General features: G+C 51.6%; 4 protein-coding genes across 4 annotated transcripts, besides 8 other annotated features; 3 read left to right on the top strand and 1 right to left on the bottom strand.

Moving 5' to 3' along the window:
* Nucleotides 1-397: 397 nt before the first annotated feature.
* ACLA_070170 (putative PHD finger and SET domain protein) lies at nt 398-3,121 on the top strand (the record flags this gene model as incomplete). The annotated part of the gene is made up of 1 exon (XM_001275411.1): nt 398-3,121. The coding sequence occupies one exon, from the start codon at nt 398-400 to the stop codon at nt 3,119-3,121; it is 2,724 nt and encodes a 907-aa protein (XP_001275412.1).
* Nucleotides 3,122-4,070: 949 nt separating this feature from the next.
* ACLA_070160 (putative MFS monocarboxylate transporter) lies at nt 4,071-5,626 on the top strand (the record flags this gene model as incomplete). Its single annotated transcript, XM_001275410.1, has 4 exons — nt 4,071-4,218; nt 4,277-4,377; nt 4,432-4,794; nt 4,877-5,626. The coding sequence occupies 4 exons, from the start codon at nt 4,071-4,073 to the stop codon at nt 5,624-5,626; spliced, it is 1,362 nt and encodes a 453-aa protein (XP_001275411.1).
* Nucleotides 4,813-4,837: a microsatellite.
* Nucleotides 4,814-4,837: a microsatellite.
* A 300-nt stretch (nt 5,627-5,926) lies between the features above and the next one.
* On the top strand, nt 5,927-7,477 carry ACLA_070150 (CDC73 C-terminal domain-containing protein; the record flags this gene model as incomplete). Its single annotated transcript, XM_001275409.1, has 2 exons — nt 5,927-6,613; nt 6,716-7,477. The coding sequence occupies 2 exons, from the start codon at nt 5,927-5,929 to the stop codon at nt 7,475-7,477; spliced, it is 1,449 nt and encodes a 482-aa protein (XP_001275410.1).
* Nucleotides 6,374-6,445: a microsatellite.
* Nucleotides 7,478-7,505: a microsatellite.
* Nucleotides 7,506-8,819: 1,314 nt separating this feature from the next.
* flbA (developmental regulator FlbA) lies at nt 8,820-11,282 on the bottom strand (the record flags this gene model as incomplete). The annotated part of the gene is made up of 4 exons (XM_001275408.1): nt 8,820-8,966; nt 9,028-9,215; nt 9,275-10,403; nt 10,542-11,282. 4 exons carry the CDS (start codon nt 11,280-11,282, stop codon nt 8,820-8,822), a joined length of 2,205 nt encoding a protein of 734 aa, XP_001275409.1.
* A 64-nt stretch (nt 11,283-11,346) lies between these two features.
* Nucleotides 11,347-11,369: a microsatellite.
* Nucleotides 11,370-11,403: 34 nt separating this feature from the next.
* Nucleotides 11,404-11,434: a microsatellite.
* Nucleotides 11,435-11,797: 363 nt separating this feature from the next.
* Nucleotides 11,798-11,830: a microsatellite.
* An 8-nt stretch (nt 11,831-11,838) lies between these two features.
* Nucleotides 11,839-11,914: a microsatellite.
* Between the last annotated feature and the right edge of the window lie 4,510 nt (nt 11,915-16,424).

Here is a 16,424-nt window from a genome sequence, read left to right as displayed (position 1 = left end):
TCTGACTCTCGATACGTCATCCTCTTTCCACGGTCGCACGCGCAATCCACCTCGACAGCTTTGACTTATCCTTACAACGGACTCGATACATACCTCTCGAGATTCGAATCCATCGTCGTTGGCCACGGAAATCATCTCTTCTGACAAGCGTGGTTGATATCTGGCAATATTTTCTCATACCTCTGCCAGGCGTCTGGGCCACTCTTCTGCTGGAGGGTCGCTACACGGGGTTCTCATCCATTCCTTCCCACCAAGGGCAGGATCTACAAGGGCAATCATTCCCCAGGTGGTCGGTGATATGCCTGTTGGGGTTTAAACGGGTCCTTCCAAGCCCAGATCCTCAGAAAACAGCAGCGCGTTCAATCGTCTAGCCTTGGAGGGGGTATTCTGTCGGATTATGACAGATACCTCCCCAGTCGCCATCACGCATTCAACCACGGAGCCTGATCCGGTCACCGTTCCCTTGAACTCCCCCGCCCTCAACGGCGCTGTTTCCGACTCTGCCGTGCCGGACGAGGAAGAGCCGTATACCATCAAATGCATCTGCGCGTTCGAAGATGACGATGGCAACACGGTCTTCTGCGAAGGCTGCGAGACCTGGCAGCATATCGAATGCTACTATCATGGTCGAGCCGTGCCGGACGTTCACAACTGTGTGGACTGCGAGCCTCGCTACCTGGACGCCAAGCGTGCCACCGAGCGGCAGATACGTCTCAGGGAGCGCAACGACAGCGGTGACCGGAAAGCGAAACGGGCAGGGCTCAAGGGTCAGAAAAAGAAGATCAGGGAGCCAGGCGATCAGGTAAACGGATTCCACCATCGCACTGACTCGGGGGCGCGCGACCAGCCACCAGCAAAAAAGGTCAAAACCACGCATCGCGCCACAGGTTCCGTCAGTTCCCTCCCAGGGACTGCACCGCTCCAGCCCGATGCGCGTAAACGTACCGCAAGCTCCATGAGTCCCGCCAAATCCCTGGCCCCTGCTATTTCTCTCTACTCGAATGAATTTTTACACCTCTATGATCGTGATCAGCACCATGCTCCAATGGACAGCAACCTCTTCGTGAATCTCCCTCTTGCCGCAGATCTGGCCTCGTGGGTGACGGAGCCTACGGCTCTTGCTCGAGTGTCTCATGGACGGTCGGCTCGGGATATATTTACTTGGTCGGATGCTGCACTGGATCGGTCTCTGTGGCCGTCACTGTCCACAGAATCCATCACGGATCCCCACGTCGATATTGACGGACGTCACCCGACATGGAAGGTCCTTCGAACACGGGACAGTGTCGCAAAAGATCATATTGTGGGTGAGATTACTGGCAAGATCGGCCTCCTCAGGGACTACTGCTTGGATCCTAGCAATCGCTGGCAGGAACTCCGCCACCCAGAGCCCTTTGTCTTCTTCCATCCTCAGCTTCCCATCTACATTGACAGTCGGCACGAGGGCAGCATCCTTCGCTATGTGCGGCGCTCCTGTCGCCCCAATGTGACTATGAAGACCTACATCACCAATGAAGTCGAGTATCACTTCTGCTTCGTGGCCAAGGATGACATTCCCGCCAATTCCGAAATTACCGCCATGTGGTACCTGGATCCTCAACTTTTCGAGTCGACTCAAGGCCTGGTGAAGCAAGAGTCAAGTGACAGCGTTCAGGAAGTTGCTGCCGGCTGCATCAGCAACGTGTTGGCTAATTTTGGAGGCTGTGCTTGTGATCCTCCGTCCAACTGTTTGCTCGCAAGTGTGGATCGCAGACGACATCCGAAGGCTGCTCTTGAACCCAAACAGGCCAATGGTAAGCGGAAAAAGGTCAGGACCAAATCCAACGTCTCTCCTCCGGCGACCAATAGTCGCGCGGGCAGCGAGACGACCAAGAACATGGATGAGGACGAGCAAGTAGACAGTCGTTCCGCCTCTGGTTCCACGCGTTGTCAGCCGCGCAGTCGGGATCTGACTCCAACGCTGTTGCACCACGATGGCGAATCGGAGCTGTCGGCTCGCGAAAAGCGCAAGATCGCGGCTGCAGAGAAGAAGTTCCAGCAGTTGGAACATGACCAGCATTTAACGAGTAGGAAGAAGAAGCGGCCTAGCGGGCAGTCCAACCAAGCAATGGGCCATGGCCAGCCTCGCACCGCCTCTTCCACCTCGCCGTCAGGAACCATGGCGCGAAAGACTTCCGGCACTGGTCCCATTCACGCGCGGTCCTCCCACGCACGTCCACAGTATGTCGACTCGGCCATCCAGACCGAGCCGGATGCTGCGGATGGACTGGGCACGTCTCTCATGCCGCCCTCGCGACGTCCAAGCTTTGTACCATTAACCCAGCGGTTGCTGAAACGCTGCCATGCTGACCATTTTCGGTTGGAGGCGGTCAGCCGACGACCGCTTCTGTCACCATCGTCTCAATCCGCCGTCTCTCCACTATCTGGAAGCCCACACGGGGCTCTCCATGCGCACGCCACTCCACCACATCGGACGACGGCTGAGACTGAAGACGTAGACATGCAGGATCCCGACTCTCCAACCGTCATGTCTTCTGGTGGACGCTCCCAGGGACGCGAGGTCGAAAACCAGGCGAGCCCTCTGTCAGCTACCAAGGGGATGACCAAGCCTACTGTGCCACCTCCCTGGCCCTCTACTGCTGCCCATAACGCTCCGGTACCAGGTCGCATGACGAACGGCCATCGTACAAGTCTTCAGGTCCCCCTGCCGCCCTCTGATATCACACCTGCTCCGGCCAGTGTCAGTCAGGGCTCGGCCACCCCGTCAACTGTGGATTCCACCGCTCTCCCCATGTCCGCTGCTCATGGATCGGGTGTGACTGCACCCAGTCCGGTTAAAAAGAAGCTGAGCCTCGGAGACTATCTCATCCGGAGGGGAACCCTGGCGGGCGACAAGAACCAGGCACAATCGACTACTATGCCTCCTCCACAGAAGCCTGCGTCGGAGCAGTCTCCTACCAGCCATGATTCATCCACCGGGGTGAATCCTCCCTGGCCCGAAGCCAAAGCGGTGGGGGAAGCCGAATCAGCCAAGCGGGAAGGCCCCAGCGCACCGGACGTGACAATGAAGGATACACCAAGCTCTACGCAGACCTCACATGTCTCATCCCTCGCCCTGTAATCTGCAGTTTTCTTTGTTTTCTCTTACCTTGGTGGCCCTCGGGGCCGGAGCCTCTTGATCGTTTCTCGACCAATACCCTTCTTAGTGGAAAAGCGTTTCAAGCAAGTCTCCTTTCTTTTTTTTTTTTTCTTCTTTCTCTCCATGCGTTGTGATCCTACTTTTCACCAATGCTGTTCGTGTACACGGTGGGAATTGGCGTTTTAGCCGTGGGAAATCGGGGTTTGTTTTTGACACACAAAAGGCGTCTCGGGGCGTACGTTGGAAGCGGAAATACTCTGGGATCGGGATGGGCAACAGGGTGTTGTTTGGTTCTTCCTTGCTGACGGTGCAGCATCTGCTTCACTCGTCTTTTTTTCCTCTTTTTCTTCTCTTCTTTTCTGTCTTCTACTTCCTCCACTTCTCTTTTGCTCGGCGATCCATTAGGCTTTACTTGACGTTTGATATCTGCGACGACTCTGTGTTTCCACAGGGACTTGACGGCATTTGACGATCCTGACTTGATCACTCGAGATGAACCCAATGCAGAAATTAATCTAATGGCTGCTATTCGAATTCTATTTCTTTGTTTCACTTGTAGATGGGGGCGAGTTGGCTGGACGAGTTGACGTTGGGTTGTGAGATTTGCTGGTATGCTGGTATACTTGCTGTGCTTCATGCAGACAGACCCAGCCGCCCGGGAGACAATGGTTTTTATTCGGGGTCCATCGCGGCATTCTCTGGGTGTGTTGCAAGTGACTCAATGGCTTCTCTTTCTCTCTCTGCCTGTCTCTCTCGGGAACTATATTGGCGTTGCATTGATGTCTGCTAACTGCTTCTAGTGACCAATGACTCCTGCCGGCACGCGGGGTAAACCAGATCAACCGTGATCAAAATTGAAATTGTGACTCTGACCTTGACTTGTCTCTCAACTCGTGAACAACATCGTGAAGGAGAGTCTCATCGAAACAACATGTCCGACCCCAATACCACAGAGCTGCATACTCTAACCAGTTCGCCACCCCATGACATCGAGCAGCCACCGCTGCCACCGACAGACCGAGGGAAAGATGCTTGGCTGATGCTGGCTTCGTGTGGGTTGATTCAGATGCCAGTCTGGGGTGCGTAGGACGTCTACTAGGTATCTCCTGGATCACTCGCTGAACGGCTATGCAAAAGGCTTCTCGCTCGTGTTCGGTATCTTTCAAGAGTACTTCATGACACACGACCAGCTCAAGGGAAGTAAAGGGGATCTGGCGATCGTGGGCACCACGTCAACGGTATGGTAGATATTTCTCTCAGACTACTAGACGTATACTGACTGGATGTCCTAGGGGATTCTATACCTCCTCTCGCCGGTCACCTTCACCCTTCTCACCCGCTACCCGTATCTTCAGAAATACTGTGCTACCTTCGGTCTATTCCTCAGCGTCGGTGGATCGCTCCTTTCGTCCTTCTCGGTGTATGTCTGGCATTTGATCTTGACACAGGGTGTCATCTGTGCCGTTGGTAATGGGCTCCTGTTCAGTCCAACGACTTTGTATCTGGACCAGTGGTTTGTCCGGCGAAAGGGCCTCGCGTACGGCATCATGTGGGCCGCAAAAAGCGCCTGCGGCGTGGCTCTGCCCTTTGCTGCACGTGTCTGTCTGGAGCGCTGGGGTCCCAGGATCACCCTACAAGCGTGGAGTATCACCACGGTATGTCCTCTGTGCTCTAAAAAAAAAAAAAAAAAAAAAAAAATTGGTGACCGGCCTTCACCTACTAATGGTCACAACAAAGCTTCTATCCACCGTCGCCGCATTGCCGTTCGTCAAGCCACGTATCCCACCGGCCTCGTCCACCTCTGCCCGACCGTTAGATCTCAGCTTCCTCAAGCTATCCACCTTTTGGTTATTACAGGTCGGGAACATCATCCAGAGCTTTGGGTACTTCCTACCCACCACGTATCTCCCGTCGTACTCCACGGCGGCGGCAGGACTGCCCGACACTGCAGGCACTCTGCTCGTCGCGCTGTTCAACGCCACATCGGTGTTCGGGGGTATCGCTCTAGGCACGCTCTGCGATCGATTTGCAGTCACGAATATCATGCTGTTGTCCTCCGTGGGGTCGGCGCTATCTGTCTTCCTCTTCTGGGGCCTGGCGTCGTCCCGCGAGTCCGCAGCACCGACCTCGTCTTACTCGCACGCTGCAATGACCCTGCTCATCATGTTCTCTATCTCATACGGTTTCTTTGCGGGTGGATTCAGCTCCACCTGGTCCGGAGTGACCACCCAGATTAAACGGGACCGACCGTCGCTGGACACCGGTCTGGTATTCGGGCTGCTCGCAGGCGGACGGGGAATTGGCAATGTCATTAGTGGTCCGTTGAGCACGGCATTGATCAAGCGAGGATCCGTGGCTGGCGGTGAGCATGGTGGAACAGGGTATACGACGGAGTATGGGGCTTTGATTGTGTTTACAGGGGTCACGGCTTTTCTGGGGGCCTGGAGCTGGATGTGGCGGTATCTGACGTTGTGCTACTCCCGTTGACAATTTCTCGTTCTTTTTTTGGAGGAGGGGGAGGGTGTTTCCAGAAGGTCATGTTGTTCTATTATTTGGACAGTTGTGGCAGGAAAGCAAATCGGTTTTTATGGAATCGAGTGTAGTCACGTGATCGGACGAATCTCCTGCTTTCTGCCAGAGCTTCAGCTTTCACCTCACCAGCAGCCAGTAGCCTCAACCCCCATTCATTTCACCTCATTTCCTCTACCGGCCTGCAAAGACTGCTCAAAGATCCCTCTCCCGTACAATCTTTGACAGGTTTTGTTTGTCTGGTCTGCCATTCCCATCATGGCCAGCGTCGATCCCTCTCTCCCAGATCCGCTCCTCGCTCTTCGCCGTGCAATCGCGGCCGGCAGCCTCCCGACACCCACCACCTCCGCCGAGCTCTCGGACCAGCACGCGACCGACGACCTCGCCAAAGCCACGCACCTGTACTTCCGCGATCCCCTCCCCCAGACGCTCGCGCTCACGACACCGACGCGCTTCGTCTCCGCCTCCTCAGACTCCGCCGTCGACCTCCGCAGCATCTTCTTCGCCTGGCAGAAGAAAGATGTCGCCATCCCGGAGTACATCGCCTCGGCGCAGGAGCTGAACGAGGCGCTCTCGCACAAGGAGCGCGCGCAGTCCGATCCCGAGGAGAAGGTCCAGAACCTCGTCTTCGTTGAGCGCCTCGACCTCATCACCTGGCTCGAGGGCGCCTCCGACGAGAGCGAGTACATCAAGCCCCTGGAGGGTGCGGCCGCGGCCGCGGCTGCTGCTACCGCAGCGGCAGTGGCTTTGGCAGCGGCTCAGGCTGGGACGGCGGCGCTTGTCGGTGGTGTGCCGGGTGCTGGTGTGGCGGTCCCTGCTGCGCAGGCGGCTGGGGCGCACGCGGGGCGAGCGCCCAAGGTCATCGACCCTAGGTTGCAGGAGACCTATAATGGGGAGCGCAAGATGGGGGATCGGAATAGTGTGCTTCGCGGGATTAAGCCTACGGTGAGTTCTGACTGGGCTGTGGAGATGGAGACAGAGAAAGAGAGAAAGTGTGTGTGTGAAACTGGGATTGGCATCTAAACTGATTGAAATGGGGCAAAACAGGATTTCTCGCATGTTCGCAAAGTCGCAGAGACCTTCCTTGGTCGCAACCGCTCACGCACAGGACAGTACCCAGCCGGCACGAAGCCTGGCAGCAAGCCGTCGTCGATGCCCGTTGTGCCGGCGCCGTCGGCCGGCCTCTCGCAGCCGCGCAAGAGCGGCAGCTCCAAGAACCAAGACCCCATCATCCTCCTCTCGCCCTCCGCCTCGTCTCTGATCCGCATGTCCAACGTCCGCTCCTTCCTGCAGGACGGCGTCTTCGTGCCCCCGGACCATCCCACGCTCCCCATGCCCAGCGCCTCCAACAATTTCCTCTACATCTACCGCCCGCTCCGCTCCGGCGCCTCGTCGAGCTCGTCCGCGCCGCGTCCCGCGGGCCCACAGTCCGCCGCCGCCCGGAAACCCACCCGCTTCATCCTCGTCGACAGCACCGCCAATTTCCGCCCGGACTACTGGAACCGCCTCGTCGCCGTCTTCACTACCGGCCAGACGTGGCAGTTCAAGTCCTACAAGTGGTCCTCCCCGCCCGAACTCTTCAAGCACGCCTCCGGCGTTTACGTCGGTTGGCGCGGCGAGGACATCCCCCGCGAAGTCCGCGGCTGGGGCCGCGGCGTGCAGAGCTTCGCCGTCGAGCGCTGGGACGAGAAGGGCGGCGTGCACGGCGCCGGCCGCTGGCGGGACCGCGAGGTCGTGGAGAATATCTGGACCGCGATCGAGGAGGGCATGAAAGCAAGAGGGTGGGGGTCCGGGGGCACCACCAAATGATTTCCTTTTTTTTTTTTTTTTTTTTTTTCCCTTTCAAAATACCATGTCTGCATTCCCTCTCCATCATTAGACAGACCACAGACATCTGATGCTCTGCTGCGATGTACCTAACTAACTCGGAACTACTTTTGCTCGCTCGACTTGATTATTATTCTTTCTCTTCTTTCAGCAAGGAAAAGGCGTGATGCGGGTGGGCGGGGAGGCGTTGGTTTGCAACTCGAGTTTCCATACCTTGTTTTCTTTTTCACTTTTTCCCCCATGTTTATTTATTAATCTTCTATCTATCGCATGGCAGGTTTGGTCTTGTCCCCCTCTTCAAATGGATGTTCAATGAGCGTTGGGTGTGGGCTTGATGCCCGGTGGTGAGAACACCCGCTGGGGTTCTACGCCAACACATGATGAGAGGGGGAAAGGGCATTGGAATCGTAGAAAAACGTTCTTGCTAGGCTAGCGCTGCATTTATTACCCAAGTCCAGGGAGAGGAAGTGTTTCTCGAGATGCGTGTCTGGATTCTATAGAATACAGCTCGCGCCTAGGTCTGGAAGAACATGTATCATGGAGAAGTTTGAAGGAAATCTGATGTAGCAAGGTCTGCATAGGCATGTACATGGACTCTTTAGAAAAAGCGAAAAAGAGAAGAGAAATGCTCGGCAAGAAAAAGAAAAAGAAGACAAAAGGCTGTGCAGTTTCATGCATGCATGCAAAGATGAAGGGTAAGCAAAAGGGTAAAAAAAAAGAGAAAAAGAAAAACGCCTTTCTAATGCTGGAAAACTTGCATGTTTCAGCCTCCCCTGCGATGTAAATGTAGAACAAAGGAAAAATAAGAGTAAAGGAGAAGAAAAACAAAAGACATTATTATGAACACCCCAGGCCCAGCCATCTCTATCACATGATCCATAGATCGTAAACATCTTTCATCCGTCGTGATGACTTGATTACAAATGAAGAATATCATAAAGGAGAGTGAGCTGCCGACGAGCTCAACCGTATATCAAGTGTGGGTGATGTAAAAAAAGGAAGAAGTTCATGGAGCAGGGCAGGATCAGTTCGAGTCAGAGTCGCGTAACAGGACAGTGAGAGATATTTTGTCGTATCACTCGATTGGTTGCCCTGAAGAGGCTTCATCTGCCCGAAGCGGCGGAAGTTTGATTGTACCTGAGGTCGGGAAATTCCCAGGTGCTAGAAAAGTCACCTTGACCGGCGTCGAGCCCGACAGAAGGTTGTACTCCGTGCCATGCTGGTGTCTCGCGAGGACGAGCGCAATTCGAGCGAAGCTGCAGTAAGACCAACTCTGGGACTTTGCGCTCACTGGACTTGCAAAAACGCAATTCGTTCTCGGTGGTCAAGAACGCGCCGAACGGCTCACTGAGCGTTCGGGAACAGGTGCAGGGGTAGGCGAATAGGCTCTAGGAGCGCCTATTAAATCCACGTCGTGCTCTTGAAGAACAACAGCGTACTTGGGATCACGCAGGAACTTGGGGACGGAATCCTGTCGTTCAAGTTAGCAATGGATTCCCAATCGCATCGTCTCCAACCAACAAAATACTCACGCTAGACATCAGTTTGAAGACTGAGGTCTGTGCCATCTCGAACAACTGCACGACCTCCTGGAGACTTTTGAACATGGACTCGTCGTCGCCGACAGCTTTTGTCATGCGGCCAGCCAAACTGTTGCGCAGCGCATGGTCGATGTTGAGCTCGCAAGGGGAGCCAGGTGCCAAAAAGGCATTGTAAAGTCCTTGAGAACAGTCAGCCAGAAAGCACAACAATAACCGGTCCGAGCGCAGAACCACTTACCGTATGCCGCAGCGAGCGTTTCGCGAACCGAATCGGCCTTCTTAAATGCACCCAATTTTTCCGCCTTGTGATAGGTAGCAGTGAATTCGGACACATCCAGGTAGAACGACAAGTTCTCCTCGCAGAGCGAGTTCCGCAAGAACTCACGGAACAGCAGCCGCAGAGCAGGATCGTGCAGGATATGGTTCAACCGAGCGTTGTTCGAATCTTTTGGCATACCACGGTTGTCGTAGAAGGCCGTTTCGCGCGACTTGTCCCGCGCGATCCAGCCGCAAACCCGCTGTCCACGTTCTGTGATTCCGTAGATCGCGTATTTGGATGGTTGAAAGGCAACGATCGATAAATCTGGCTGAGGATATCCCTTGTCTTCCAGAAGCATCATAATTAGGCCGTATTTGACAAATAGTTCAGCGATGAGAACGGTTTCCCGCCGCTCGATAGTCGTCGAACAATCCATCAACCAGTCAACCGCCGCCTTTCCAGTAAAAGTGTTCATAAAGATTTTCTCGTTGATCTTCCGTTCTTTGGCCATCTTCACTCCAACCAACCCATTCGAGTAGTCGCTCAACGAGTCCGAGTCAGAGGTTGAAATGCTATTCTTGACATTTGGACCGTCCTGACCAGCGAACCGCCGGAAAATGACCTCGATGGTCGCCCGATCGTGCGACAGCTTGTCCGTTTCCGTATCACGTTCCAGATTAACCAGTTGCATCGTATTGCGAGGCGATTCCAGCACATCTATCACATGGCGAGCGGTAATGCCGTTTCGCTGGCAGAATCTCTGCAGAATATTGATACCCTTCGGAGTGAGCTGGAACAAGGCGCCCTTCAGTGGAAAGATAGGGAGCGGTTTGCCATCGACCGGTTCGATGAAGCGAGCGTCAACGAAACGCTGGCACACCGAACGAGCCATCTCCTTCGCCATGGAAAACGTGGTGGTTGTGGTCGTCGTGACGATGCGGGATGGATCCTTGGGATCCGGCATACGGTTCGATTGGGAGAACTTGAGCGAACCAAGGTTGTTGATGGCTTCTTCGGAGGTGAAGGAATGATCATATTTTGTAAATCTCACGCGATGCGAATCCAACTTCAAGCTGACCATCAAGGTTGAGAACAAATCCATGAAATCCTACAAGAACACCCAAAATTGTCAACGACCATTACTATTGCCTTGGGGGAAAACTGCAACCGAGAAAAGGAGTGAGGGGGGGAAATTGCATTGTCTCTCGCCAGACCAAATTCTCGGGGCTCTCTATTTTTTCCCTACCTTTGTGAAAGGACGGTCATCTTCCGTCATTCGCAACAGCCTAGAGGACGTTTGGTGCATTTTGGACGGAGGTGCGGCGGAACCGACTTCCGATTGTAGCTCTGAAAGAGGTGGAATGCGATGGAGAGTCTGTCGCCGCCTGTCAATTGAACTTGAGTGATGATCTAGCACGGCCGGAGAAGACAAATTGGCAGGATAATCGATATACGCGGGGCTCGACTGCTCGCTGCTTGTGCTTCCGTCGGACAATGGCGGGGTCAAGGGCGTGAGACCTGCGATCTCGTGGATACTGATCTGAGACGGCTTGCGCGAATGCTTGGAGAGGCTCCCCGCCGAGGCGGACGTGCGGAGTGAAGAATTGGCCGTGCTTCCAATGGCTGAGAGATTGGCGAGAGCGTTGGAAGTCTTCTCGCGGGCTAACGCAGCAAAAGACCGGCGGTTGCGTCGCGAAATCGAGCCAATGACCGAGCCAGTGAAACTGGACGTCGTCGTGGTAGTGTTGGTGTTATTCCAGAGGGAAGTAGTGGTGCTGGGAGTGGTAGTAGCCGGAGGAGGAGGAGCAGCTGGAACCGAAAGAGGGGGGAAAGAAGAGGCGGAAGAAGAAGATGAAGGATGAACGGCGGCCGGGGTGGAAGAGACCGGAACAGGAGTAATAGAAGTATGGGGATGATGAAGAAGATGGTGATGATGAGAGGAGGGAGGAGATCCTTGGTCGAGGGGAGTGGAGGATATGGTTGGCATTGAATAGTGCGAACCAGATAAGTGGGAGTGGAAAGAAGAAGAAGAAGGGAGGGGGGTTGTTGGTTGTATGTATGTATGTATGTATGTTCGGTATGGAGTGTAAGATAACCGGGACAAAAAAATATATATATATATATATATGTATATGTATAACAGAAATATAAATTGAAATAGGGAAGGGAAAAAAAAAAAAAAAAAAGGGTTTGGAGGGAAACTAAAAGGGAAGAAGATTGGGTAGGCAAGTGGAGGAGGAGCAGATTGTGGGTGTCAAGTCAGTTGGTAGGTAATGGGTACTACTATGGTAACTACGACGGAGAATAGGTAATATGAGTAAGTAGATAGGTAGGAGTAATGGGAAGATGATCGAAGTCGCAATTATGGTTGAAGGGAAAAAGGGAAAAAGGAAAACCGCAGAAGAGAAGGTAATGATGAAATCAAATCAAGCGATTTTTGGTTTTAAGGGGGGAGAGAATACATACGTAGTAGAGAAACAAAAACCATACAGAGTATATATAAAATAAAAGAATAAAAAATAAAAAATAAAAAATGACCCTGATAAAAAAAATAAAAAGAAACGAAATAAAATAAAATAAAATAGAATAAATACCAAATAAAATACAAAAGAAATAAAAGATCGAGCGGGGCTAGTCTGGCTTGGTAATGACTTAGTCAATTTGCTCTAGAAGTCCTGTAACAAACTATGTTGCCATTGCTCTACCTAACAGACAGTGTACTCCGTATAAAGCCAGTGTAATTGACTGGAGTCTGGATTTGCAGGAGAGGGTGAGTGAACACTGTGTAGAAAGAGAACATTAAGAGTCAGATTCTTACTACAGCAGCATCAAACCGCATCAGACATACTACTAGATGGTTACATACGGTATCCTAGCTTCCAAGGTATACAGAGTACTTGCAAGGTGCAACTTGCAAGGGACAAACTGAAAACATCTCCAGGGGCGTGAAGAATTCGGCCTGTCATTCTCGACCCACTGTGCACGCGGACAGTTTCATGCGCCAGACAACGTGGGCCAAGGACAAAAGATGAATAGAGATAGCCTGATCATCCTCTGAAGGGTTAAGACGAAAAGCCGCCCTTCCCTTGCCTGCAGAGTCAGGCTGGGTTGAGTGGGCGTTCCTGTATGTAACGGTTCCAACGCGGTATTTCAATGTCTGTAAGAAACCGCCTGTCCGGTCAATTACATTTAGGTGGTCTTGGTTTGTACCTTATCTATGGAGGTATAGATGTCAATTATGAGTTGTAAGAACCCCGAGCCTTCTCTTCTACGATCTATCCACGATATAATCTCCCCTTTCCAACCTGGATTTCAGTGAGAAAAATTGTACATCTCTAGCGAGAGTGGCATGTCTATATTGTCTTCGCTCTTCAGTCCTCACCATACAAGCTCAATCATCTCGTTCCCTGTCTATCTTCAAGTGGGACCTGTTCTCAGTTCTCAGGTCAAGTCTCAGCTCTCAAGCTCAACACTGGCACTGCAAGTGTCGAATGATCAGCAAAGACCTACAGAGTACGGAGTAATATACCTGGGGAAACTGTCGGCCAGGCCATCCATCCCTCAACCCTTTTTTTTTTTTTTTTTTGCTTTTGTCGATGAGCAGAAGCAATGTGCTCGATGATTGACCTGAGGCTAGCTGGATGAATCTGCGAATGAAGCTCAACATCGAATTCGAATTTGGAATCACCATGTTTCTGCTCAAATGGTTTGAATGAATCACGTTGGGGCACTGCGAGGTGTGTCGTTCTCATGTTGAGTCTTGCGACATGCTGTGTGATCTATACAAACTACAAGTATCTATGTACAGTGTACTCTAGGTCTTGTATCCTTGCGGAGTAGATCTCCGAAACTTCCTGAGTTCAGACAACTTCAGAGGGACAACGCAGAAAAGGGCACAAGTCTCATTTTTGGTTGAACAAGGCGCTGGTAAAACAGCAGAAAAACGTGGGATTCATGGTGTGCCACGGGAGCTGACCAGCCAAGGCTGCTAGAACGATAGAACAGCGGCCAGATGCCGACCTTGGGATCTTGGGGCGGTCGGGTTGTTGCGAACTCACCTTCCACTTTAAGCATCCAGGAAATACAGGACCTCCACTCTAATCCAGTAGGGATCGCCGGTTATTGAGTCATAGGTTGGCAGGAAATCCCCCATCGAAGTCTCCAGCCAATAATATTATCGGAACAGCAGCAGCCCGACCAAAGGCTCTTGCCTATAGTGGTTTGGCGTGACTCCAAAGTTCATGGGGCTAAGCAGGAAACTGGGGTCCCTGAAGCCAATCATATCGTTAAATGCAGGCATGGGTCCGCCTCATCAACGACCTTACCGTAAGTACAGTACTCAATTCGGACCCTAGGTATGTTGGTCTGTTGCTGTATCTTATTATTTGTGCTGACTTGTGAGCTGCCTCAAAACATCATTTTTAGGCAGGATATCACTAACACCGGTATCTCTCAACAGGAGGATATATGTTTGTAGTTAAGTCATTATAAAACTTTAACATTTTCCTGGGCCACGTGGAATATTCTACTTCCTCTTTATCATCCTGCACTAAGCAAACCAAGCATTGGCCTGTTGCAGATCAAAAGGATGAGGTATCTTTACTCTTTGCCTCAGTCATGTACATCTCCTTGAAACAGAGTGATACTGTCTGTTAATGTTGTTTGTTAGCGATGGAATAGCTAGTTATCTAGCTCATAGCATGATAATAGATATTGTTCCAAGTGGACACATCCTTAGTTTCTGCACGGGAGAGTCCTTCCAGTAACCAGATACTATCTGGACATTCTGGATAGTAGACTGGGATGACAGATATGTTTCGCATATGGTGCAACCCCATATTCGGGGACACGTCGTCCCGAAATCATGCTCTTTGCAACCAAGAACAAGGCCACAATCATATAGATACTTAGTCAAGAAGAGAGATCGGTACGTCGGTTCCAACAACTTGCTCATAACCAGCTGTGTTGCGAATTACGAAACCCGATAGATAGATGATCAATGGACATCCAATCCACCGACTGTCCATCTTGATCATTCTTTAGCCTTTACAGCCGTTCCAGGTGGCTTCTTACCCCTCCCACCGTCTTCGTCGAATAGTGAGTAACGAATCCATCCAGGCGGTCCCACGTGGACACACGTGGGGGAAGCGCTGGCAGTCTAGCGGGCTCCCAGTTGCTCAGGCGGCTTGGCCGCTATTGACCTGCAGCTCAACCGTCACACCGCGTCTTATAACTCGCTGTCATTGCTCTCAAGGGACTGGGGGATCCAGGTTGTTGCCATCCATGATTGGTGTTTTAGCTCCGGGATCTGGCAATGTTGGCTATTTGGGCTTTTTCTTTTTCTTTTTTTTTTTTCTCACTCTATTTCTGCAGTAGTAGTAGGTACCTATCTATGACCTATGTAATAATCACAATGGTTGGGTTTGGGTCCTCCTTATGTCCTATCAGAAGCGCTTGAGCTCTTACTGTTGTCGGCTTTGCTTATGGGTGCTCTGTCAGTTCGACGTTCGTTCTCAGTTATTGATCCGTTGTTTACGAAGGCTCGGGATGCCTAATCCCAAGATAGGTAGGGTAATCCCGCCTAGTGGGAATGGGAATGTTTGGTTGTTTCTGGATTGATGGCCCGCAGCAATCATCATAATTATAGTACCTACCAGAGTACTCCATAGCGTGATTAGTGATTAATTCGCCAGGGTTTGATCCATATCTATCGACGGTGAGGTAATACCAAAACGGGCCCTCCGTTGTCAGATTCCGCAATATTTGCGTGTTGAAGCCCGAAGCCCGAACTTTCCCTATCGCCAGTTCTCGTTTTCCCATTTGGGGACTTCAAAGTCTAAAACAGCCACGCAAGCTGTCCCTCTTCAGAGTTCTGAATCTCATACCCTCAGAATAGAGTTGATGGCTACGCGAAACTGGTCATTGAAGGATTTTAGCTTCAGGTGCGGTTGGAGTATTGAGTATGGAACTGAGTACTCCATACTCAGTACTGCCGTCTGCCCCTTCTACTGACTACCTACTACTACTGAGTAGATACGAGATACTGACAAATAGGGCAGACTCGATGAGATTGTGATGGTCATCGCCATTGTACATTGTAAGTATCAGTATTACCATGAAGATCACCAGAGAATCAATAATACCTACATACAGTCCATGTAACACGATAACATGACTCTGGAGTTGTATCCATGTCGACACGACCACAGTGCGATGATTCAGTCGGTATCCACTTCTCCCTCCTGATCTATCAGATATGCAGCCATGGTAATAATAGAGCGGTGAGTCTGAAACTGAGACTTGCTCTGGACTCTGGAGTAGTTAGTTACTTGTGCCTTATATCACCACTTGATCCAGTCCTGAATCCTGATGCGTTGTTCTTCCTGGCAGATTGCCTGACTCGTCACAAACCAGGAAAGAATTGCGGTCAGATCGCAGAGATTCTGGAAGTTGAACTCTATTTCCATCAGCTTGTTTCAACGGGATCACGAGTTTTACCGCACAGATGTCAACCACATGGAAGAATTCCTAGACCACATCCTGAGAGCTTGGTTTCCGTCATCCGAACGCCCGGAAAATGGTGTGCTTCTTGGGATCCTGATGTCCTGAGTCTTGGTTTCTTGACCCATGTCCTTTCCAACATACCCTGACAGAATTCAAACAGAACGGCTGAACGGGAAGAAGATTCCAAGACAGACAGTCTTCTTGTTCTACCCATCACACAGCCACAGCACTGTCATCTCAATTGAGACAATTGAGCTGCTGGGTCTTTTAGTAGTATGAGACGAGCAGCATCAGTGGATACATCACGGCCTGCGCCAAGTTGCATAATCCATGCCAACCTGACAAAAGTGAAGATCCCTGGTTGCCACGCGAGAAGAATGTGGGTGACACAGACAGGGATAAGCCTCCTGGCTCTGAGATTGACAAGGCTAAGGGTCTGAGGCAAATCTAGAGTCCTGGAGTATCAGTTCCCTAATCTCTCCAAAGTCAAACTAGAGGCTCAACCGCTCAAGCATATTTGATTATTATGATCGCGGATCCGTACTTACTACTTACGCCGTAGGAGACACCCCTGTCTGACTGTCTATACTACTTCATGGTTCACACGGGGAGATAACACGAGACC

This window comes from Aspergillus clavatus, genomic scaffold (genome assembly GCF_000002715.2).
Source record: "Aspergillus clavatus NRRL 1 1099423829791 genomic scaffold, whole genome shotgun sequence".
Lineage (NCBI taxonomy): Eukaryota > Fungi > Ascomycota > Eurotiomycetes > Eurotiales > Aspergillaceae > Aspergillus > Aspergillus clavatus.
The sequence above is the reverse complement of the archived record's forward strand: the minus strand, read 5'-3'. Positions and strand labels throughout refer to the sequence as shown.